This window comes from Rhineura floridana, chromosome 22, assembly GCF_030035675.1.
Source record: "Rhineura floridana isolate rRhiFlo1 chromosome 22, rRhiFlo1.hap2, whole genome shotgun sequence".
NCBI classification, from domain to species: domain Eukaryota; kingdom Metazoa; phylum Chordata; class Lepidosauria; order Squamata; family Rhineuridae; genus Rhineura; species Rhineura floridana.
Window position 1 is genome coordinate 13,897,143 of NC_084501.1, and position 24,902 is coordinate 13,922,044.

The window sequence follows — 24,902 nt, forward strand, 5'->3', positions numbered from 1 at the left end:
CCCACTCCCCAAAAGAATCCTGGGAACTGTAGTTTGCTAAGGGTGCTGGGAATTAAAGCACTGTGAGGGGCAAACTACAATTCCCAGGATTCTTTTTGGGGAGGAGGGACGCCATGTGCTTTCAATGTCATGGAGCGGATGTCACCAAAGCTGCCTGTTAAAGTGGCAGGGCAGCTGCACTAGATGCATTTCTGCCTGTCTCATGGGAAGGAGATGGGGAGGGGAGTGTCAACTGCTGGGGCGGGAGAATTTGTGGGGGTGCACAAAATGGGGGCAATTTGGCACCAATTTAAATAACTTCTTTTAAAGAAAAAGATTAGACCTATTCATGGAGATCCGACAATAGCGACCAGCAGATCTGCAGCCAGGAGTGGGCTGGGGGCCCTGTCCCGCTATTTTTTTTCTTCCCCCCCATTTGTTTTATAGAAAATAATATAATTAAATTTATTACAGAATGTTTTTCTCCCCCCCCCACTTGTTTTAGGCTGGGGCACGGCTTGCTGGGCCTGGTAAGTGGGCGGAGCTGCGGAGGGTGATGGGCAGGCGCAGTCACGCAGCCTTGGCGTAGCCCCAAATGTTTAGGCTGGCTACGAGTCTCATTCAGAGGGAGGCAATGGGAACCCCCCTCTGAATACCGCTTACCATGAACACCCTATCCATGGGGTCGCCATAAGTCGGGATCGACTTGAAGGCACTGCATTTCCATTTTCCATTCATGCTACAGAGAGCCAGTGTGGTGTAGTGGTTAGAGTGTTGGACTACAACCTGGGAGACCAGGGTTCCAATCCCCACACAGCCATGAAGCTCACTGGGTGCCTTTGGGCCAGTCACTGCCTCTCAGCCTCAGAGGAAGGCAATGGGAACCCCCTTCTGAATATCGCTTACCATGGAAACCCTAATTCATGGGGTCTCCCTAAGTTGGGATCAACTTGAAGGCAGTCCATTTCCATTCCAAAAACAAGTCATTAAAAACAAACAGGAAGTCCTTTGGAAGGAACCGAGTTCAGGCACTAGGGGGCGGTGCAGAGGGCAACCTTGACATGGGGGCTTTGGGAGGGAGGGGAGGTCCAAATGTCCCCCCCCTTCATATTTTGGAATGATGGCAACCGAGCGCAAGACCTCTGGGAAGATGTGACGTCCCCATTAAAATGCCCAACCTCCTTTCATTGGGCCAAATGCCCATTACTGGCCCCGGGGATAATGACTGTTTACTGGGACGGCTTCTGATGGGGCACATGGATCCCTGCCTGCGGGGTGGGAGTGGCGGGCCAGGCCGCATGTGGCGAGTGGGGAGACGGGGCTGGGTCGAGGAGCCTGTTCCTACCCCCCTTACCCGCCCCCAGTGTTCACCTCCTCTCTGAGGCTGGCTCCTTGGCTCTGCCAGGTGTTGACGAGCCCTCGCAATGCTGTACCCGGGCAAGTTGCCACCCTTTCGCTCCCCGCCCATCGCCCCCAGGGCTCTGGCGGCGCTTTTTCAACCGCTGGGTGGATTTCACAGGTGCAGTTTTCACAGCATTGCGTCTTGCTGATGTAACATGCGCGGCCAAGCGACGGGAAATTAGGAAGTTCCCAGTCCCAAGGAAGGCTGGAAGCAGCCTGATATGGCATTTAGGCCATCGGTCCATTGGGCCCAGTATTGCCGACATGGACTGGCAGTGGCTCCCCAGGATTTATCATAGAATCATAGAAGAGTAGAGTTGGAAGGGACCCATAAGGCCATCAAGTCCAACCCCCTGCTCAATGCAATTTCAAAAGGAGTCTCTCCCAGCCCTACCTGGGGGTGCCAGGAGGGATTGAACCTTGGACCTTCTGCATGCAAAGCGCATGCTCTGCCACTGAGTTAGGGCTCTTTCTCTGAAAAGAGACTAAGGCTGCAAACCAATAAACACTTCCCTGGGAGTAAGGCCCATTGAACCCAGCTTACTTTGAGTAAGCATGCATTGGATTGCAATCTAAGGCTCCAGTCCTCATGGTTCTGATTTAAAAAGGAACACAGAAAGCCGTCTTAATACAAGTCAGACTATGGGTCCATTGAGGTAAGTATGGTCTACTCTGACAGGCAGCGGCTCTCCAGGGTTTCAGGTAGGGAGCCTTTGTCCTAGCAACAACCATTCCATAATGCAGGTGTGGAGCACCTTTGGCCCTCCAGATGTTGCTGAACAGCAACTCCCATAAGCCTCAGCGAGCAAGGCCAATGGCCAGACATGATAGGAGTTGCCGTCCAGCAACATCTGGAGGGGCAAAGGTTTTCCACATCTGTCCTAATGTGTATAAGTCGGAGGAAAAATAATTGATTTGTTCGCGAGTGATTAAAAAAAAAATTCAGGATGACTGAGCAGCAATTCCAGGCGCTTTGAGACAACCTGGTTATTGAGCATGCATCCTGATTTGTTTGCAGGTTGGTCAGACGACGTTGTGTCAAAACAAGTCTCACCTCATGCTTTTCCAGGTCATTTCCCATATCACAAAAAAGTCGGATCTTTTGGGGAAGCGGGTTCATCATGCAAGACCTCCCCATCAACTCTGATCCCGGCACATGACTGAATCCCACCCCAAAATAGCGAGAGCCTGGGGAGGTGCCCAGCAAATGCACCAGAATGCGCAAGCAGCTGATTTTTAATTTTTTTTTAAACTGATATCATTTTTGAGAAACTGCATTTCTGTCTTTCTCACAGATGGGTGGAGAGGAGATCCCAGCCTGCATCTGTGTTGGAACTGTTTTTCAGAAGTTTCAAAAAGATGTTTTGTTTTCAATATGTTTTTAGTGTTTTATCGCTTATTTGCTGTCTTGGGCTCCTTCTGGATGGAAGGATGGGATACAAATTAAAGAAAGAAACAGAAATAAATAAAGCAAGCAGCAGACGTGAAATTGCTCTTAGGCAAAGACGAGCGCTTGGTGCTGTGTGGACGGGTTGCCATGGACAGCCATCCTCATGTTACACGAGAGGATGGAATTTGCTGGGCTGGGCCTGGATAAGGTGTTTACCTGGCCGCTATGCCAATTTCGCGCACCTTGCCTCCGAAATTAACAGCTCTCCCACTCTTCAGTGGGAGGTGCCCAGCTGAGAGATTCCCAGAGAATCACCTTGCCCTTCCTCACGCTTTTGAAGTTTTACATTTCCCAACGTGGGTTTGCTTCACCCTCAACAATCGGTGGAAATGTTCCAAGATAGAAAATGCTTACTGTGAGATATTAAGCGTCTGATCAACAATCCCTCTGTCTCTTGGTCACATGGGCCGTTTGGTGCACTGCACCTTCCCATCCTCTAGGGGGCTTCAGGGGCACGTGTAATTGGGGAGACCCACAGCCATACTCAAGGAGTTTCAGGGCAGACTTTTAAACACTGTTTTCAATAACAAAAGGGGGAAACAATAAAAAACGAACCCTACCTTAAGGACTGAGAGCCAGTGTGGCGTAGTGGTTAGAGTGTTGGACTACGACCTGGGAGACCAGGGTTCGAATCCCCACACAGCCATTAAGCTCACTGGGTGACCTTGGGCCAGTCACTGCCTCTCAGCCTCAGCGGAAGGCAAAGGCAAACCCCCTCTGAATACCGCTTACCATGAAAACCCTATTCATAGGGTCACCCTAAGTTGGAGTCAACTTGAAGGCAGTTCATTTCATTTCACCTTAAGGACTAGAAACTTGGTTTCCCTTAGCTGAGATTCTTGAGCTTCTATATGCTGCACTCAGTTCTAAAAAAACCCCGCTCTCCACTTGCAAGAGATAAAACAGGAGATGTTAAAATAACGTTTCTCACTGAGTACATTTGTATTCGGCCTTTCCTCCGCAAAAGCCACACATGGTTGCCCCCCCCGCATTTTATCCTCACAACAGCCCTATGAGGTAGGTTAGGCAGCGAGCGAGACAGACAGAGACAGGCCTAAACTCAGGTCCTGCTTGCAGGCTTCCCAGTAGGCCATCTGGCTGGCCACTGTGAGAACAGGACACTGGACTAGGTGGGCCACTGGCCTGATCCACCCACAGGGCCCTTCTGGTGTTCTTACAGAACCTCCAGGTCCAGAGGCAGTCTGTCTTTGACTGGGGGCCAAATGATGGACATTGACAAACTTCGGTGGGTCCAGAGGAGGGCAACTAAGGAGGTGAGAGGGGTCTCTTGATAGCAGGAGGCCTCCCGCTCTTGACTGGAATGAGATACACACCAGAGCTTCCTGTTGCGCTCAGGTCCTGCCTGGGGGCTTCCCTTTGCAACATCTGCTTGGCCGCCATGAGAGGGACTCCATGGGGTCCCCTTTGGCCTGATCCAGCTGCAGCCAGGCTGCTCCGATGTCTTTATGGAACCTCCCGGTCCAGAAGCAGTCTATCTTGATTCCAAGGTTCTTAGGGTCATTCCACCACTGTGAGAACAGGATGCTGGACTAGATGACTCCCTGCCATGGCCTCATCCAGCAGCCAGGCTCTGCTGATGTTCTTAGTTGCTGAGGACACACAAAATGATTGCTGCTTTCATGCCCCCCCCCACCTTCCTGGGGTCGGAAAGTGAGTTCTGAGCCAGCTGCTGTGAAAATCAAGGGGCCAAACACTTTTGCACGGATCCATCCATTAATTCCCCAGCCAACTCGCTTAAAGCACAAACACCAGGCACTAGGATGATCTTGCAGTGTCCATGGGGGCGGGGGGGGGGCAGGCAGAGGATGATAGACCCTTATTTTCCTTCTATTCAATTCCCCTGGAAGGCACTCAAATGTAGGCTGATCCCCAGAGCCACACTGCCCTCTAGTGGAAAAGAGCCCTGCCTGCCGTGCCACCATCCGGGCTTGATTTGTCTTGCCAACCAGATGACTCAAGCCAACGTCTGTGGGTGCCACTGCCAGGCAGTTATATAACCAGGGCGATGACTCAGCGTCCTTTTGCTCACAGAGCTGCTCCTGGGTGGGGTCCTCCTGCTGCCACTGCTTTTTCTTTTTTTTTAATTTGGGCTCCGGAAAAATTGTGGAGAGCCAGCCCTGCAAGGCTGAGGATGGATGGGGCCTTGCGCCTGGAGAATTTGCCCGATGAGTGGGAGTTTTTCCAGTCTTAAATTCAGTTCTCCACATTTTTGTAGAAAGTTGCAATTTAAAATAAATAAATAAATAAATAAAAACCTGTGGCATCGCAGTGTGAGTTTCTCCAAATATACATGTTTTTGGATGCTGTTTTGACTAAGGAACTCATTTTGCAGGGGATTTTTTCTAATATAAATACATTTTTTTATCTTATTTTCACTAATATATTCATTTTGTGTACACTATCCCCTAATACATGCGTTTTTTGTAACCATTCTTTGGTTGGGGAACTGCATCACAAAATTCGGAGAAATGCAAATATTGTTTAGGAAAGTGCACGTGATGGATTTGGCTTCAGAATCATAGAATAGTAGAGTCAGAAGGGTCCTGTAAGGCCATTGAGTCCACCCCCTGCTCAATGCAGGAATCCAACTGGAAGCATCCCCGACAGGTGGCTGTCCAGTTGCCTGTTCAACGCCTCCCATGCTGGAGAGCCCACCACCTCCATAGGTCATTGGCTCCATTGTCAGACTGTTCTAACAGTTAGGACACTTTCCCTGATGTTCAGCTGAAATCTGGCTTCCTGCAACTTGAAATGTGAACTGAATCAAATTTCTCCATCTCTAGGGGAAGGGCACCATTCTGTAATCAACACTGCAAAGAGCGTGGGGAGGAGATAAAAGGAGAAAGCAGATTTGGACAAGCTGACCCCTCCCCCTCCAACTCATGCCAAGTTACACACAAGGTCCAGCACAATGAGATTCAGATAGTGTCTGTCTGGGGGCAAAGAAACATCTTTCTCTTAAAGTGGGATGTGTTGTTTAATCCGCAAAATGGGCATTTGCTAGGTTCAGACGCAAATCTGCATTTATACGTCTTGATGCAAATTTAGGGCTTCAAGCGAATTAAATATGGTGGTTGGCTGGCTGGCAGAGATGGGCACATCTGTCGATTGTGCTTTCTCTCCGATTCTCGTTTTTCCATTCCTAAATTCAGCTTTCCACTACTCTGGAGCAATTTACATTAAAAAAAAATCCTCATGAGAATTTGTCAGCATTTTAGCGTGACAGCGTCCTAACAGGCATATTTTCGTATACAGTTGTGACTCACAGTTTTGCAAGCAATTCCCCCTAATATGTAATGCATTGTTATCTGTTATTTTCAGGAAGGTATGCATTTTTGCACCCATTGCTTGGTTTGGAGAACTGCCTCGCAAAATCCCCCAAAGGGCAAAGTTTGAAGGACAACTGAGTTTTGGTTCATGTACTAAGTTCTAGAAGCTTGAAGCAGGCAGTTCCTCATTAAATGCAAACAAAATCAAATGTCTCCCCCGTTCCTGTGACTGGGGGTCTCAGTGACGCTATGCCTTGTCATACGACCTTTAACCCTGTATTCAAAGAATAAATGCTTTTTAAAGTTTGAACAATAACGGGGAAAGGCCAGCGCAAAATACCTTAAGTCACCCCCTAAACAGTGGAGGCTGGTCTGTTTGGGCAAATGGAGATCTGCCTCACCAATCTCAATCTACCCCCAGACAGCCCCCACTTGCCTGCCTTCTTATGTAAAACCAGTCCAGGGGGTGGCACTACCTGTCCACCTCCTCTTGAAATGCCCTTGGTGGTGGTAGTTCTGCTAATCAGTTGGGTATTTCAGCATATCAGTGTTGCCTTTGTAGAATTCAGACGGAGGAGGAGGATGTGGCAAAAGTTGAAGGAGTCAGCTCTGCCTGTCATTGGCTGTGACTCCACCTCCTGTTGGGCCTCCTTGTGTTCCGCCCTACCGGTTCCAACGGGCACTAGTCATCACTGCCCCATATGATGCCCATGTTCCCGTATACTCTCTACAGGGCAAAGTGATGGGAGAGCCAGAACTTCCACCCTTTGCATCTGATGAAGTAGACATGTCACGGTTTGGAAGGTGTAAACCAAACCCCACCTGCTGGTGTATGAGCAATGCGGACTCCATAATAAACTCCTGCACACTATCACAGCCCTTCAGGACTCTTTTGGATTTTTTTTTAACATTATTATTGGGCGTTCATGATGATTTGTGCTCATCATGGTGTCATGTCAGTTATATGCGATTCCACTTTCAGTAATGTTTGTGTGCCTGATTGGGACAGGCATATGCTTCAGTTCCAAGCAGCGCGTACTCTGTAGTCTCTTGCTGAAATCCTGGAACTTTTCATACTGCAAATGTTCCAGGTTTGTTTCCCCCCCCCTTCCAAAGGGGGAGCACAAGAGTGCCCTTCCAGACAGCAATAATATGGTAATGTTGGGGACGCATTGCAGAACAACTAGCAAAGCGGACTGGTGTGTGGACCATCCAGTATAAACCCACCATTAATGCACTATTCTTGCGGTAACAACATGTTGCAAAATATTCTTGCAATCCTCCCCTCCACCAGATTCAAGACAATTAAAGATCATTACCACATCTCTCCTTAGTCTCTTGGCATTTCCTATCTTTTGGGACACCAGTGCTGGCAAGCACACACAGGCCAAACCGGTGAAATCTTGGCTGATTTGCAACACGCCAGAGCAGACCCAACATCCAATTGACTGGCAGAACTACCACCGCCAAGGGCATCCAAGGACTCCCGTCCCCATTTCCACAGGTAACATACAACGGTTTGTTGAGATGCATCCTGCAGAGTATGGGGGGGGGAAGGGGGAGTAAAATTGGGGGGAGGGTGGCACAACGGGCCAAACCCTTTCATGTGAATGATCAGTGCCTCTCATGAATGCCAGATCCACCCTGAGCAGGCCTCCCGATTTCTACATCTGAGGAGGCTTCTAGGAGAGGGAGGGGCCCATCCCAGAAAACATGTTCAAAGAAGAGTCCAAGTTTGACTTTTTGCAGAAGAGCCTGAGGCCTTGGTGGGAGGGATCCAAGAGAGATAAGAACGGAATCACAGAATAAGGAGAGTTGGAAGGGGCCTGCAAGGCAATCGAGTGCAATTTGATGAGAGAGAGAAAGAGCTGTCCACACAACACCATAATCATAATCATTATTATGGTTATTTTGGGATTTATTAGTCCCGTCTTACCTGAAGGTCTCCAAGCAACTTACAACACTGTTAAAAACAAATATAAATATAAATATACCATACCATAAAACAAAACATGAAATTACAGAAAGCATTGGCAGCACACGAATACAAACATAATCATCTCAGTCTATCCAATGCCTGGGGAAGAAGATAAGTCTTTACCTGGCACTGAAAAGATATCAATGAAGGCGCCGGGCTGACCTCACTGGGGAGCATATTCCACAGACAGGGAGCCACAACTGGAAAGGCCCTTATGTGGCGACATGGTAACAGATGTATAAAAATTGCACATGGTGCGGATGAAATGGTCGGAGAGGCATTTTTCTTCCTCTCTCATAACACCAGAACTCGGGGACATCCAACAAAGTGAAATGTTGGATGATTCATGGGGACAGATAGTTGGAAGTCCTTCTTCACCTACCATGAGGGATGGGAAAATCTATCCATTTTCATTTCTCAGAGTTTCTTCTTTTCCCAGTCTTCTGTTCAGTTCTTTTCACATTGCCACATCAGTCTGTGAACTTTTCTTTTAAAAGTCCTCCTGAAAAGTCATTGACATTTTTGTGCAAATTTCTCCTAACGCGCACATATTTTTTTACAAAGCAGTTTCCCCTCATATAATGCATTTTTTGCATGTTGTTTTCACAAACACCACCCAAGCATTGTATCAATGTTAGTCCTACTCAAAGTAAACCCACTGAAATCAATGCCCTGACTTACTTAAGTCTGTTGATTTCAATGGATCTACTCTGGAGCAGGTTGGATACAACCCAATATGATCACCTCAGATTGCTATGCAGAGTAATAAGGTGTTAGAATAAACACGAGGTGCTAGTGACCTATTTTTCCTAACTCTGTATATAACAATTAAAAGTTATGTGGCTAGTCCTTATGATGCTATTGTAGTCAGAAGAACCCCCTTGCTTCTCAATACCTTTTACCCCCATTAATGTGGGGAGTGGCTGGGCCCTGCCCATAATTTGCCAAGTTAAAAGTTGCCAACCCTGCCTGGGTACTGGAAGACTAAAACTGACAGGAATAAACATCTATCTATTCTGTGCCCTAGGATTTACACAAATTCTCCAAAACTAAACTATTTGTTCCAGGACTGCCATCTGGTGGTAGACACTGGTATGACAACATGATCCCAGGATAATCTCTGTATTCCCTCTTTTGAGTGAGTCAAGACCATACTTGTTGTTGTTGTTATGTGCCTTCAAGTCGATTATGACTTATGGCGACCCTATGAATCAGCAACCTCCAAAAGCATCTGTCATGAACCACCCTGTTCAGATCTTGTAAGGTCTGTGGCTTCCTTTATGGAATCAATCCATCTCTTGTTTGGCCTTCCTCTTTTTCTGTTCCCTTCTGTTTTCCCCAGCATTATTGTCTTTTCTAGTGAATCATGTCTTCTCATGATGTGTCCAAAGTATTATAACCTCAGTTTCATCATTTTAGTTTCTAGTGACAGTTCTGGTTTAATTTGTTTTAACACCCAATTATTTGTCTTTTTCGCAGTCCATGGGATCCGCAAAGCTCTCCTCCAGCACCACATTTCAATGAGATGAGTTTTCTCTTATCCGCCTTTTTCACTGCCCAACTTTCACATCCATACATAGAGATCGGGAATACCATGGTCTGAATGATCCTGACTTTGGTGTTCAGTGATACATCTTTGCATTTGAGGACCCTTTCTAGTTCTCTCACAGCTGCCCTCCCCAGTCCTAGCCTTCTTCTGATTTCTTGACTATTGTCTCCATTTTGGTTAATGACTGTGCCGAGGTATTGATAATCCTTGACAAGTTCAATGCCCTCATTGTCAAGCGTAAAGTTACATGAATCTTCTGTTGTCATTACTTTAGTCTTCTTGACGTTCAGCTGTAGTCCTGCTTTTGTGCTTTCCTCTTTAACTTTCATCAGCATTCATTTCAAATCATTACTGGTTTCTGCTAGTAGTATGGTATTGTCTGCATATCTTAAATTATTGATACTTCTCCCTCCAATTTTCACACCTCCTTCATCTTGGTCCAATCCCACTTTCTGTATAATATGTTATGTGTACAGATTAAACAAATAGGGTGATAAAATACACCTCTGTCTCACACCCTTTCCAATTGGGAACCAATACTAGACCATACTAGACATTAGAAATGCCTTTGCATTTAACGTGCAGGTATTTTTTTTAAAAAAATCAATACAAATAACATCAGCTGCGGGTGGCTGAAGATGATCAGGCATGGAGGGGGAATGTAACCCTTCCCTCCTCTGCTGTGGACCCAAGGGAAATCATTCCTATAAAAATTGATATTTGCTGTGGAATGGTGCGGGGGACATTATAGAGATGGGAAAAGGTGAAGGAAAGAGCAACCAAAATGATCAAAGGGCTGGAGAAACTCCCCTAGGAGAAGCGTTTGTAACATTTATTTATTTATTTTATTTATTATTTGATTTATATCCTGCCCTTCCTCCCAGCAGGAGCCCAGGGTGGCAAACAGAAGCGCTAAAAACACTTTAAAACATCATAAAAACAAACCTTAAATACATTAAAACAAAACGTTAAAAACATTTTTTAAAAAAGCTTTAAAAACATCTTTTTAAAAAGGGTTAAAACATTATTAAAACAACATATTAACAAGCAATTCTAACACAGACGCAGACTGGGATAGGTCTCAACTTAAATGGCTTGTTGAAAGAGGAAAGTCTTCAAAAGGCGCCAAAAAGATAGTAGAGATGGCGCCTGCCTAATATTCAAGGGGAGGGAATTCCACAGGGTTTTTTTTAGTTTAATTCCATTGAGCTGCAGTTTGATTTTTACTCTTTTGCCTAATTTATAGAGGAGCACCCCCTAGTGCTTTTATTTATTAAATCCTCTATATACCTGCTCTTCTCAGATTTCAGCAGGCATTGCCCAACAGGCTTTCAGGCAGATCTTCTCCTTCAAAAGGACTAGAAACTTAAAAAAAATGTTTTCTTAAAAAGCTGCAGTTCTCAGGAACCTGAAGTCTGTACCTAGTACTGTGCTCTGCTGCGTCTTGGGTACCATGAGGATCCTTCCCCTATGAACTTTCAACTCTGATTGCTTTCCACACATCTCTGATTTAATTCCTCCCCATCCATGAAAAGATTTTTTTTACCCCACGCAACGGAAATTTACCTGCGTCTGAAGCCCACCTGACACAGAATCAATATTTAAATAGGTTTATTAGACCATCTGTCTAATCTTGGCTTCAGCGTCATTGGCGGGGAATATACTTTCTGCGTGCTTCTGCTGTTCCGCTGGAAGCAGAAGTAGGAAACAGGTTTTCTTTTAAGCAAATTAGGGCAATGGGTTTTAGGAATGCAGGAAGCTGCCTTTGCCAAGTCAGACTAACAGTACATCTAGCTCAATATTGTTGACACTGACTGGCAGCGGGTTGCCAGGGTTTCAGGTAGGGATGGAAAGATCTATCCATTTCAGTTCCCTCGGTTTCTCATTTTTCTAACCTTAAGTTCAGTTCCCCGTATTTCTGCAGCAATTTGTGGGGTTTTTTTTAATCTTAAAAATTCCTCGTGAAAATTCGCCAGCCTTTCAGTGCAGATCTCTCCTAGTAAACACATTTCTGTAGGCAGTCTTGACTAATGTCAACTTTGTTTTTTTTAAGTAATGTTTTTGAAGCTGTTCTGTTTTAATGTGTTTTAAAGTTTGTTTTTATGATGCTTTAATGTTTCTAGTGCTTTTGTTTGCCGCCCTGGGCTCCTCCTGGGAGGAAGGGCGGAATATAAATCAAACAACAACAATAATGTACACATTTTTGTGAGCTGTTTCTTGGCACAGAATGCATTTTTGTATGTTATTTTCACCCACATATTGATTTTTACGCACACTTTCCCCCAAGATACGCATTTTTGTAAACCCTGGTTGTTCGCCGAACTACAACGCAAAATTCAAACATGTGCACCTTTTGAAGGACAGCCGCATTTTGGTCTCCATATTGTTTTGGAAAATGCAAATGTGATAGATTTGGTTTGAAATGTGAACTGAATCCAATTTCTCGCCCATCTCTAGTTTCAGGGCAGGAACTTTTCCCCAGCCTTACCTGGAGATGTTGAGGATTGAATCTGGGACCATCTGCCTGCAATACAGTTGCTAAAGGTTTTAAAGCAGCCCAGTCTTGCTTAAGGCTAAACATCCTGTGATGCCAAATATGTCTTTGCAATTAACGTGCAGGGCTTATAAAAAAATGCAGAAAGCATCAGCTGGGGGGGGATATAATTGGGATCACAGCAGGCATGGATGGGGGCTATTTAACTCTCCATACCCTGTTGGCAGAGAAAGCGGTGTGTCTGAACTGAAATAAGGATGGATGAATCTGTCAATCTCCATCTCATTCACAGCTTCACAGTTTCCCAATCTTAAGCACAGTTTGGCACCTTTCTGTGTTTTTACAGTTTTTTTTCTTTTGTAATTTAAAAGAAGTCCCCACAAGAGTTCATCAGCATTTTACAGCACAACACACACGTTCATGTATGCAATTTCCTCTCACGAGTTTGCAAGCAACTTTCATGCGTATTATGCATTTTGCTAATTATGCATTTTCACTAAAGCAGGCAGTTCTGTGCGCTGTTTCCTTTTAATATGTGGCTTTTTGTACACTTTTGGCCTGAGGAGAATGACATTGCAAGAGTCAGAGAAGTCCGAATTTCTAAGGCTATCTGAATTTTGGTTCATGCGTAGAGTTGGGAGGATCTGCATTTCCCCTGCACCCCAGTCTGAAAAACAGACCGCTCTGCATCTACATGAACTTTTGGAGCTGGGTGATCCGGAATGCCAAGGTTGCCCACCTTTTCTGGTCACAGCTGCATTTTTAAAGGTCCACTGCCAGCCTTTTGTGTCATTCACCGCCCCCTGGCAGCTCCTGCCTGCTATTGAAAGACGCTAAGACGAGACAGGCTTAATTTCCGCTGCCTATGAATTTCATCCTTTTTTTTGCCATACACCTTTACCTTGAAGGTGACCGTGTCTTCATCTGTGACACCCCCCCACACACACACACTTTCCTTGGCTCAGTGATGGAGCATACACTTTGCACATTGAAGGTCCCAAGTTCAATCCCAGGAATCTTCAGGTGGGCCCGGGAATGTCGCCTGCCTGAAATCCTGGAGAGCCTCTGCCAGTCTGTGTGGACGGTGCTGAGCTAGATGGACCAATGGTTTGATACAGTAGAAGGCAGCGTTATCACTTAACCCATTTCTTTATTCAGAACGACGAGGACTAGAATCTTAGTTGATTCTTAACGGAACTGCAGTAGTTCAGTGAGGAAGAGCACCTACTTTTGCATGCAAGGGGCCCCAGGTCTGTCTCCAGGTAGGGCTGGGAATGCCTCCCTGCCTGAAACTCTGGAGAGCTGCTGCCAGTCAGTGTAGCCAATACTGAGCAAGATGGACCAATGGTCTGACTCAGTTTAAGGCAGCTTTCCATTGTCTTTTCCAGAGTCCAGCTGCCTGTCCTGTTCCATCAAGATCGTCTGCTTTCCGTTTAGTGGGGAATTATTATTAATCATCACATCATCGGGCACTGATATTGTCCATGTAAAGCAGAGCAGCCGAGGCATAATTAGTTGGTGTAATCATCCTGAGGACTGCGGATGAATTGAATTCAGTTCACATTTAAAGGCAAATCTATAGCATTCAGACTTTGGGAAACAATATGAGACCCGAAAGAGAGCCACCTTTCGAAATTGGCCCTTATCAGGATTTTGTGACGTAGTTTTCCGACCAAACAAGGTTTACAAAAAAGGAGTATATGGGAGGGGGGGGGAAGAGGGAAGTGAGCACAAAAAATTATTAGTGAAAATAACATAGAAAAATGCATTACATTAGGAGAAATGGTTTGCAAAAAGGTGTGCTTTAGTCAAAACTGCCCACAGAAATGTGTGTTAGGATAAATTCACTGAAAAATGCAGATGAATGTTCCTGAGGATCTTTTTTTTAAAAAAAACACACCTGCAAATTGCTACAGAAATGTGGAGAACTGAATTTATGATTGGAGAAATGAGAAACTGAAACTGACGGATCCTTCCGTCCCTACTGACATGAACCTGACGTGGGTTCATGTCAACCCTTCCCCTCTCAGTTCACAGGGCCCCTCTCTGAGCTACAATCCTCTTGGCACTCCCCTCCTGCTTTTGCTATTGGAAGGAGCGACAGGAGAACAAGTTGCCCGATAGGCATGCATTTGAAGCAGGAGGGGATTCGGTGACTGGCGGTTGGCCAGGCCAGTGACAGGGGCTTGATAGGGCTGAGTTGAACCCCACTGGCTCCCCTTGCGTTCCCTGTCCATTGGCTTTAATTGGAAGCTGCAGTTCCGCCTTCCGTCCTGCTGTACTGGTGGCGCCAGAGCACAGTGAATGATAGCTCAACAGCTCCCCCTGCTGGTGGCATCCAGTCAAGAGCCTGGATCTGGTTACCAATTGGAGACATTTTCCCCAAAAATATTTGTGGCATGCATATGTGGGGGTGTCGAGCATTGCCCGGTAGCTCGAAACTCAGAGAGAGTTGGTTGCTTGTAGCTTTCACAGATGAATGTGAAGCACAACCCATCCAGATCTCAGCTGGACGTCTTTGGCAATGCAGTGACAGCAGGGGAAGTCTGCAGGCTTCCCATAACGGGCATCTGGTCAGCCGCTGTGAGAACAGGAAGCTGGATGAGATGGGCCTGATCCAGGAGAGCTCTTCTGATGTTCTTAAGAGGATCTACCTCCCTGGAGAAACACCCTTACTGAGACAGGAGGCCCCATGGCCCCGCCTCTACCTGCCAAAGATGGCGACCTTTGACCAACTTCCTGTTGGTCAGTTGCAACATTCACCAGGACCCCTTTCAGGGCAGTAGAGAATCTAGCGGCACATCGCATTCGCCCAGAACCACGTCCCTCCGCATTCCAGAGCCTTTGTTGAGGACCTTCAGCCGCAGGCTGCACCTGGACAGCTCCTCCGAGGAGACCCCCTCGAAAAAAAAGTCCTCGTTGAAGATAGGGTTGCGGCTGCGCTTGATGACAGCACTGCGCTGCCTCGGGCCCATCCCCGGCCGCAGCTGCAGGGAGACGCAGCAACTGACGTGACGCGGGTCGCAGTGGGGTGGGTAGAAGGACTCCGCGCTCACCAGCCTGACCCGGAGACGCCCTTGCGGTGGCAAGTATTCGCTGGAGAGCCGCACGCGCCCCCCTTTGCTCACCGTCAGCACCACCTCCTTGGTGAGCCGCTCGTGGCAACGGATCAGGTCCAACGGGAAGAGTGGCAGAGGAGCCACGGGTCCCCACGGGGGCTCCTTCTCCCGGCGCGGAAAGCTGGGGCTCGTGTCCGTGGAACTGGTCTCCGCCGTTGACAGGGAGCTGGGGCGAGGTGCTGCGCTGAGGTTTGCGGAGCGGCAGGGGAATCTCCGGCGATGCCCGTAGGCTTGGCACGACAGAGGGCAGCCTAGAGAGCGCATCAGCAGGGGAGAGCTGTACGGGGACGTATCGGTGGAGGAAGCCGTGTCGCTGTCCAACACTAAACCGGGACGCACAGGAGGCTTAGTTGGAGGGGAGGAGAACCTGGCACCGTGGAATCGCCGTGGCAGGCACCTGCCGTGGAAGAGAGACTCCCGGCGGCGTGTGTGTGGGCTCTCAGGCAGGATGGCCATACCCATTGGGCCAGAGAGCTGAGGCATGGAGGAGGCGCTGTAGAGCCGCCCGAAAACCTGGCCTTCCCTCTGGTCTGAGTTCTCCGCTTGGACGATGTGCTCCTCGGCAGAGTGGGCCGGAGCCTCAGAGGCTTCGGGGCTCTCGCTCCTGCATGAGCGGCGGTCCTGGAGGGCGGCCAGATTGGGTGGGATGAAAAAGGTTGGGATCCTGTCCGGTGTAAGCACATTGGGGCAAACCAGCTGGGGGCTGGGGGGCTTCCTTCTGGAGAACATCTTGGATCAGGCACAGGCCGAATGAGGGGAAACGCAGCGCGGGCTGGAAGGTGGGCGCCCCATGAGAGAACGGAAGCCAGTCAGGCTAAAGCGTCTCAAGTTGACCTACGAAGAAACAGAAGGAGAGCTGGTTAGGCCTTTGAGGGATAAAGAGGCCATTGCTGTGGCCTCAGTGGCGTTGAGGATATGTCCAAGTTTCCTGCTATAAATTTTGAGAATCAGGAACAATCAGTGGCGTTTTCAGTCCTCATGAGGACTAGAAGCTTTTTTTTAAAAAAAGGGGTTGTCACATTCAAAACCAGATGCCGTTTCTCACATGATAATCCCACAGAGTTTATTAATTTTGCCTTTCTCCACCCGCCCTTTTCCATCACTGCATTTCTTTGGGCAATGTGGAAGAAGGTTTTTTCTTCCCCCAGGGGACTTTTTGGGTGCTCTCTCCTTGACAGGATTGCTTGACGGGATCATCATGAGACTGAAAGGAGGTAAGGATGTAGGGAAACTCCCACCAATTCAAAGAGGCTGACCCACCCACTAGGCCCTGCTGCTTTCAGTCCATCAAGGTTTCCCCATAAATCCCTGTTTTGTATAATCTCTCTCTTCCTCCTCCTCTTCCTCCTCCTCTTCCTCCTCACACAACCCCCTTCCGATTCTCACCTGGGTCACCAGATGTGTCATGTGCTAAATAACCTTTCCTCCCCACTCCTGGGCTCCTGTGCCAAATGCGCGCTCACACCCCTTTGGGGGAAAAAGGCTCTGATTTTTGCAAAAACATGAGGGCAAGGCCTTTCTGAATGATCTGGTGATCTTCATTTCCTCGACAGAGAGAGAGAGAGAGGTTGCTTCTGGCACAAGCCAAAAGGTGACTTCAGTATCTCATTAGTAACTGAGTCATTAAACCGGCTGCTCGTCAGAGCGTAGCTAAGTACCTCTTTGCCACTGACGTTACTGTGCTCTCCTGGGCCCTCTAAAAAGTTTTGAAATGTCAGGAGAAGCAGCAAACCTGAGGCCAGAGCTCTCTGTGTGCGTGGCGAAAGCCAAACAGTATTCCTCAGTGGAGGCTGGTCTAGGTGGGCAAATGGAACACTGCCTCGCCAACTTCAGTCATCCCCCCAGCCAGCTTTGCCTGTCATTGGGTGTGGCTTCATCTGCTGCTGGGCTGCTTCCTTTCCGCCCCACCTGTCCCAATGGGCACCAGTCACCACTGTCTCACATGGGGGGGGGATCTTGGTGTGTGTGCGTCCCCCACTGAACCTTCCAAAACCTGCTCCAAAACCTTTGCCTGTCTGATCAGCTGGCTTAGTCACCTCCATGTTCTGGCTGCAGAGCTTAGAAAAGTTACTTTGAACTACAACTCCCATCAGCCCCAGCCAGCATGGCCAGTGGTCAAGAATGACAGGAATGGTAGTCCAGTAGACCCACTGAAATTAATGACCATGACTAACTTAGGTCCATTCATTTCAATGGATCTACTTTTAGTAAAAGTTAGTTGAATACGACCCATAGACGGGGGGGGGGATATATTGTACGCTGCCCCTCCCACACTTGCTGGCTGAACTCAAGACTCATTGAGGCAAAGGGAACAGCGCCTCTGACCACGTGCAGACTGGGCTCTCTCTTTTAAATCTGCTGCTGAACTGTCACCTTACTTGAAATGGAGAGGGCAAAAGGCAGGTCAGTTAGGCATGGCTAAAACAGGAAGGGGTGGGACTAAGAGGTCAGGGCTAAAGCGAGCTTCGCTCTTGCTTGGGTGGGGTTAGTGGGGTGGGGAACCAGAAAACCTGACCCTCCCCGGATCAATTTTATAACAGTACAAAACAATGCCCTCCCCCCCGAAAGGCTGAAATCACAGATGTGGAAATGGGACATGTGGAGTTTTTTTTGTTTGCTTGTTGCTATTTAACGTTTTCGAGTAGGACCTGCAACAAAGTGTTGCAGCACGGATTACTCCTGTTCAGGATTCCAACCAGCCAGCTACGCCCTTTCCTAGGCTACTCCATTCCATTCCCTCTGCACACTGGTTTTCCATTTCCCCTCTCCAAACACTCAGGCATTCCGTGGCCACTGAGCATACTCAGTTCATATTGGGCTTTTTTTACAAAAAAAACACCCCTCCTTCAGTCTCCATCGCCCCAAAAACTTTTTTGTACTTCTGAAAACATTGTGGTTCTCCTGAGCGTACTGATACCTCTTCTCTTGTTTGCTCAGGGCCTTCCTGTTTGATTGCGGCCCTGTCAGCACTCACCAACTGAGTTTGCTATTAGACGGCAGGATAGATGGAGAATTGGGAAATGGAAGTCTCTGAAAGTCCCAATTCAGGCCAATAAAAGGTGGTCCCTTGGCCTTTTGTAGGCCACCCACACCACAATGGGGTGTGCATTCCAAAGCATGAGAGCATCCCAGTTGCCTTGGCCAAGGGAACGTTTGTCCTTCTCCTACCCCTGCCCCCACAAGACCCACCCTGACCCTTGGAGATACTTCAGCAAATGTCCACAAAGAGATGCAAAAAATTGCCCAGAAGGAAGGGCACGTTTCATTCCGAGACTGACAGAGCGAGAGTGAAGCTGTTTTCAAAACGTGCCACTCTAATTTCAGCTCAGCCCATTAATAAGGGTCTGCGTGCATAGTGAAACAATGCATGCACAGAATACATTTGTGTGTGTGTGTGTGTGCACCCTGCAACATGAAGTTTGCAGGGCTTAAGTGCCACCAATAAGCACACCTAACCCTAACAGGGAGACATAGATACACACCATGCAATTTCCATTCCGAGGCAGGCTGCCAAGTCCCACTCCCACTTTCAGAATAGGGAGGTTCCTAGTCCTCAGGGCCCCAAAGAAACACTCTTTTTAACGCGGTGCCAGATGAAATCTCAAAAGCCACAGGGCAAAACAGAATTTCCCGTTGCTGCAGGTGTGTGTAGAAAGTTTGGTTTCCTGCGTAGCGTGACCACTGCAGAGTAGGCTTCTGTCTGTGTGGGGAGGATACACACTTCTCAAAATGGCAGAATGCAAAAATGAAGGCGAAACAATGCACATATTCACCCTATATATATAGCTCATGACCTCCAGAACTCCTTGACATACCGAGCCCTTTGAGGTACCTTCCCTGAATGAGACTCAAGCATGTCTGTTGTCTTCCATTAAACGGCATGCAACCTGTTCGCTAAGAAAAGAAAGTTCTCCTTTCCACTTTTGGAGTCTCCCTCTCTCCGTCCTCACTTGGAAACATCTCCAGCTAACCCACCCAGCATAACAGAGCCAGTCGACCCGAGGTTACCTGCCGTTGTGCCTTTGCTCTTCTCCTTTCTCGTTTCCTTGGATCTCCAGGAGACCAGCTGGCATCAGAGACAAGCTCACGGTCCTGCTGTTTATACCTCAGGCTTTCCGACGTCACTCTTCTGTGTGACTCACGGCGAGTCGCTCTGTTGCCCACTAGAGGGCTTTCGGGCTAGAGAAACACAATCTTGGGAAGAAAAAACAACAACCCTTCAATCCTCACTGGTGTATGAAGCTCAAGAATGCATTTGAGAATGGTGCACCTTTTGGAGAGAGATGAAAAACACCAAAGGAGCACACAGAGAGCCGTTTGGCCCAGGAAATGCACAGTGATTTCTGATGGCGAATCAACTCCCCCAGTTCTTTTCTGGATTCAGTGCCGGGCTGAAATATCCTTCATGTCCCCAGAGTTGCTTTGGCACGATGCCTTAGGTTATCCAGTCTTGGTTCTGCTGGGAGGATTAGCACAAAAGAATCATTCTTCCCACCTATGTTAAATGTTTGCAAATACTTTAGCGGTAGGCCTTTCCTGTCTCTCCAAAACGATGCAACAACAGGGTTCACATTGCTCATAACCGCCAAAATATTCACAGAAAACTGGACAGGATGGACTTAATTATCAAATGCATGGGAAACTGCCTCAAAATGGAAGCAGACTGACCTTTCCATCTGTAGTCTGAATGCAAGCAAAGGTCACGTTTTGTTTTGACAAACGCAGTACAAAACAAGCAAAACACAACCTGCCTGCCTGCCGAATCGCTTTTCATGTAAACTCTTAAAGCGATTTGCAACCATACAATGAAAACAACTAAGAACAACAACACAACAGCAGTTTCAGAAACAACACACAAACAACCCCAAAGATGGATTTAAACACCACACAAATACAAAAACCACGGCTGAGCCCTGAAACATTTTTTCCCTCACCCCATCCAGCTGGAAAAGCTTTTCAGAAGAAAAACGTCTTCGTTCGTTTCTGGAAAGTACAGACAGTGGGACGTCCGCCGTCGCTCAAACAGGGATGCGCATGTCCCAGAGAACAGGGATGGCCACGCTGAAAGCCTCGCTGCGAGTTGCAGAGGAGTGGGCTTCTGACATTTTAGGGACTTCAAGGAGAAACTCTCCTGGAGACCCCAGGCCATGTTCACACTATACACGTATCCCACTATTATTCCACTTTAAACAATCATGGCTTTCCCCAAAGAATCCTTGAAAGGGTAGTTTTGGAAGGATGTTGAGAGCTGTTAGGAGATACCCTAATTCTCCTTCACAGAGCTACCATTCCCAGAGTGGTTTAACAGTCAGTCTCTCTTCTGAGAGAACTCTGAAAATTGTACCTCTGTGAGGGGAATCAGGGGTCTCCTAACTACTCTCAGCACTCTTCAGAAACGACCCTTCCCGTGATTCTTGGAGGGAAGCCATGATCGTTTAAAGTGGTGGAATAAATGTACGGTGTGAATGTGGTCCTGCTGACCTACTGAGCATGTAAGGGATAAGCAGGTCTTTCCAGTATATAAACAAACAGTCATCATCTATACAGTAATTGCTGCCAGCTTGAGCTTCTTGACTCTCGATACATTATAACACTAGAACCCCAGAACCATCTAATGAAGGGGAATGTTAACATCCCAACAAAAATAGTTAGCTGGTAATCTGAGAGCCAGTGTGGCATAGTGGTTAGAGTGTTGGACTATGACCTGGGAGACCAGGGTTCGAATCCCCACACAGCCATGAAGCACACTGGGTGACCTTGGGCCAGTCACTACCTCTCAGCCTCAGAGGGAGGCAATGGCAAACTCCCTTTGAATACCGCTTACCATGAAAACCGGGTCACCCCAAGTTGGAATCAACTTGAAGGCAGTTCATTTCATTTCACCTTAAGGACTAGAAACTTGGTTTCCCTTAGCTGAGATTCTTGAGCTGCTATATTGCTGCACTCAGTTCTAAAAAAAAGGCAGTCCATTTCCATTTTTTCATATTTGGGTTTTAATTATTGTTAAGCTGTTTTCTAAGTCACTTTAGACTAGGGATGGAATATATCTATCTATCTAGCTATCTATCTGTCTATCTATCTGTCTATCTATCTGTCTATCTATCTGTCTATCTATCTGTCTATCTATAGAGAGAGATGTGTGTAGTGGTTAAGGTGAAGGCAGTCCATTTCCATTTCAATCTGAAGACAAATGCATGGAGGATAAGGCTATCAGTGGCTACTAACCCTGATGGCTACGCTCTCCTTCCACTGTCGGAGGCAGAACGCTTCTGAATACCAGTTGCTGGAAACTGCCGGAGGGGAGAGTTGCTGTTGCGCTCAGGTCCTGCTTTTGGGATTCCCACAGAGGCATCTGGTCGGCCACTGTGAGAACAGGATGCTGGACTAGATGGGCCCCCTTTGGTCTGATCCAGCAGAGCTCTTATGCTCGTCTACTGACCACCTCATTGGATGCCTTTAGAAGAGGACTAGAGAGACTCAGGGAGGAGAAGGTTATGGATAGCTAGCAGCCCTGATCAGCATCATCACGCATCACTGTTTATTTGTACCCCGCCTTTCCATAACAGTGTATGCACAAGGTGGCTCACAGCATGAACAGAAAACAAGTCACACAACTCGCCGCAAGAAATAAATTCAAATGGTCAATCAGTCAACAAAAACATCATAAAAAACATACAATAAATTGATGCATCCTTATAATTCCTAATAAAATCCAACAATAAAATACAGAAGCATAATCCAAATAACAGCCAAAAAAAAAAAATGACCATCAGAGATTAAACTTGTACCCAAACAGAAGCCCCTAAACAACACCCCACAGTCAAGGTGGTCTCTGGCATCTTCAGGTAGTGACAGCTGCAGTCAGTCAAGGCCCCACCCTGCCAGGCCAGGTGGAAAGAGGCCAGCGAGCAGGGAGAGGGTCTTACAGCCAAGATGTTCAAGGGTCTGGAGCAACTCCCTGATGAGGAAAGGTTGCAACATTTGGGGCTTTTTAGCTTCAAAAAAGTGTGTGCGTGTGTAACATGATGGAGGTGTATAAAAGGATGCATGCTGTGGACAGAGAAACATTTATCTCCCTCTCTCTTAACAATTGGACTCAGGGACATCCAATGAAGCCGAATGTTGGAAGATTCGGAGCACGCCAAAAGAAAAGCCTTCTTCGTGCAGGGCGGAGCGAAATGACGGAATTTGGCTCCCACGGGAGGCAGTGGTGGCTTTGAAAGGAGCTTAGACAGATTTCTGGAGAAGGCTATAGACAGCGACCAGCCACGATGGTTGCGTACTACCTCCGGGATCAGAGTCGGCATCTGTCGGAGTACCGGTGGCTGGAGATCACCGCCAAGAGAGCATTACTGCGCTCTTCTCCCGCTTGTGGGCTTCCCAGAGGCATCTGGCTGGCAACTATTTTATGAAGCAATTGTTTTAAACTTGTAAATTTAGTGCATGTATGCGATCTGTACTTAAAATCAGAGGCCACCTTGACTGTTGCATGTATATATATTAGGGATGGAAGATCTATCAGTTTCGGTTCTCATTTTCTAATCTTAAATGTGGTTCTCTGCATTTCTGCACCAATTTGCAATTTGTGGTTTTGCTTTTTTTAAATCCTCATGAAAATTCTCAGTGCCTTGAGTTTCAAATTGTATATTGTTATACATTCTAATCAAGTCTGGTCATTTCATTTGCTTTGTGTTTATATCTGTGCACAAAATTGCTGGTGTTTTGAGTTTGATCGTTTCACCTGCTTAGGTGTTTATATATTTTTGGATTTCATAGAATAGTAGAGTTGGAAGGGGCCTACAAGGCCATCGAGTCCAACCCCCTGCTCAATGCAGGAATCCAAATCAAAGCATTCCCGACAGATGGCTGTCCAGCTGCCTCTTGAATGCCTCCAGTGTTGGAGAGCCCACCACCTCCCTAGGTCATTGGTTTTCCATTGGCATACTGCTCTAACAGTTAGGAAGTTTTTCCTGACATTCAGCCAAAATCTGGCTGCCTGCAACTTCAACCCATTTTTCTGTGTCCTGCACTCTAGGATGATTGAGAAGAGATCCTGGCCCTCTGTATGAAAATCTTCCAAGGACTGGAAGAGCGGTATTATATCTCCCCTCAGTCTTCTCTTCTCAAGGCTAAACGTGCCCAGTTCTTTCAGTCTCTCTTTGTAGGGCTTTATTTCCAGTCCCCTGATCATCCTCATTGCCCTCCTTTGAACCTGTTCCAGTTTGTCTGCATCATTCTTAAAGTGAGGTGTACAGAAATGGACGCGGTACTCAGGATGAGGCCTAACCAGTGCCAAATAGAGGGGAACTAGTACGACATGCGTTTTGGAAATGATACTTCTGTTAATGCAGCCTAAAATAGCATTTGCCTTTTTTGCAGCCACATCGCACTGTTGGCTCATATTCAGCTTGCGATTGACAACAATCCCAAGATCCTTCTCAGAATGTAATGCTCAAATTGCAAAAGCCAGTGGCTGATGCAAATTAATATCTTCCTATGTAGCTAGTCCCATCCACGTTTGTAGTCGCTGTCCAAATAGAGTAATCCGAGGATTAGCAAGTGTCGCATTTCCAAAAACACCCTACAGGAGTGAAGGTGCAGTCAAGAGAGTGGGGAAGAGATCCTTCTTTGTTTTGTTTCGAAATGAGGAAATTTAAAAACCAAAATGGTGTGACCTTCATGCTCCACCTAAAAGCTCGTCAGCAGGTCTTTCACCCTTTTGGCACCTCAGGGATGGGAGGGGCAGGAGAAATCTCCCAAATGTCATTCATTGGACAACAGCAACCATTTTTGAGGCTTGTGGGGGGAAGGGGAGTTGGAAGGTAGTGCTGCTCTCAGTAAGCTTTCAGTGGAAAGAAAAATTATAGGTCAGATCCTGCCCCCCCAAACTCTGGCTCCCAGAGTTGTGTACAGCGAGAGTTTTGCTTGGCAAAGGAAACTTTGGCACAGAGGAAAACAAACAGAGCAAAGCCGTCTTTCCCCCATTAAATGCCGAGGACGTGTTTAGTCACTCGCTGCCAGTTCAAGAGGCCACAACGATCGTGACTGATATGCCATACCAAAGCGGAACCTGCAACAATATGTTGCAGCACGGAACGCTCCTGTTCAGGTTTCCAGCCTGCCATTAAGGACACGCCATTCCATCCTCTCCACCCCCGGCCTGCTTTTCTGTTCTCCCTGTCCAACCGTTAGTCGGCATTCTGTGAACTCTGAACATGCTCAGTCTTCACTGGGATGTTTGAGTTCCCCCCCATCCACCCCCAGAAAGTTGTCCCCTAAGGTGTTTTTAATACTTCTGCAAACTTCCATGGTTCCTCTGAGTCTGTTGATGCCTCCCTGTTATGTGTGGAAGGTGCTGTTTTTGAATACATCTGGATCAGCATTCAGCATGTGAGTTTGCTATTGATGTGCAGGGGTGCTGCTTTGGCTGAGTCAAAAATTCTCCCTGTTGAGAATTTTGGTTTCAAAAATCTATGGGGGATGAAACAGCCCCCCCCTGCCCTTTCCATTTTGCTTTTGTTGCCATCTCCACCATGTCAGGGTGCTGATCCTCTGTCTTGCAGCCAGGGGCTGCCATATTTTTCCTCTTAGAAAACTCACGACATTACGTCATTCTGAGGAGCTTCTGAGAGAAACGACAGC

At 47.2% G+C, this 24,902-nt stretch overlaps 1 protein-coding gene across 2 annotated transcripts; it reads right to left on the reverse strand.

Moving 5' to 3' along the window:
* Positions 1-13,920: 13,920 nt before the first annotated feature.
* Positions 13,921-19,347, reverse strand: C2CD4D (C2 calcium dependent domain containing 4D). 2 transcript variants are annotated; one of them, XM_061605871.1, is made up of 2 exons: positions 19,269-19,347; positions 13,921-16,094 (listed from the first exon to the last, which is right to left on the reverse strand). In XM_061605871.1, the coding sequence occupies exon 2, from the start codon at positions 15,987-15,989 to the stop codon at positions 14,916-14,918; it is 1,074 nt and encodes a 357-aa protein (XP_061461855.1). In that variant the 5' UTR covers positions 15,990-16,094; positions 19,269-19,347; the 3' UTR covers positions 13,921-14,915. The 2 variants fall into 2 exon arrangements, with proteins under 2 accessions (XP_061461855.1, XP_061461856.1); XM_061605872.1 differs by lacking the exon at positions 19,269-19,347 and adding an exon at positions 18,743-18,817.
* Between the last annotated feature and the right edge of the window lie 5,555 nt (positions 19,348-24,902).

Excerpts from the sequence above, each read along its gene's own strand:
- C2CD4D (XM_061605871.1), bottom strand. The coding sequence starts at position 15,989 with ATGTTCTCCAGAAGGAAGCCCCCCAGCCCCCAGCTGGTTTGCCCCAAT.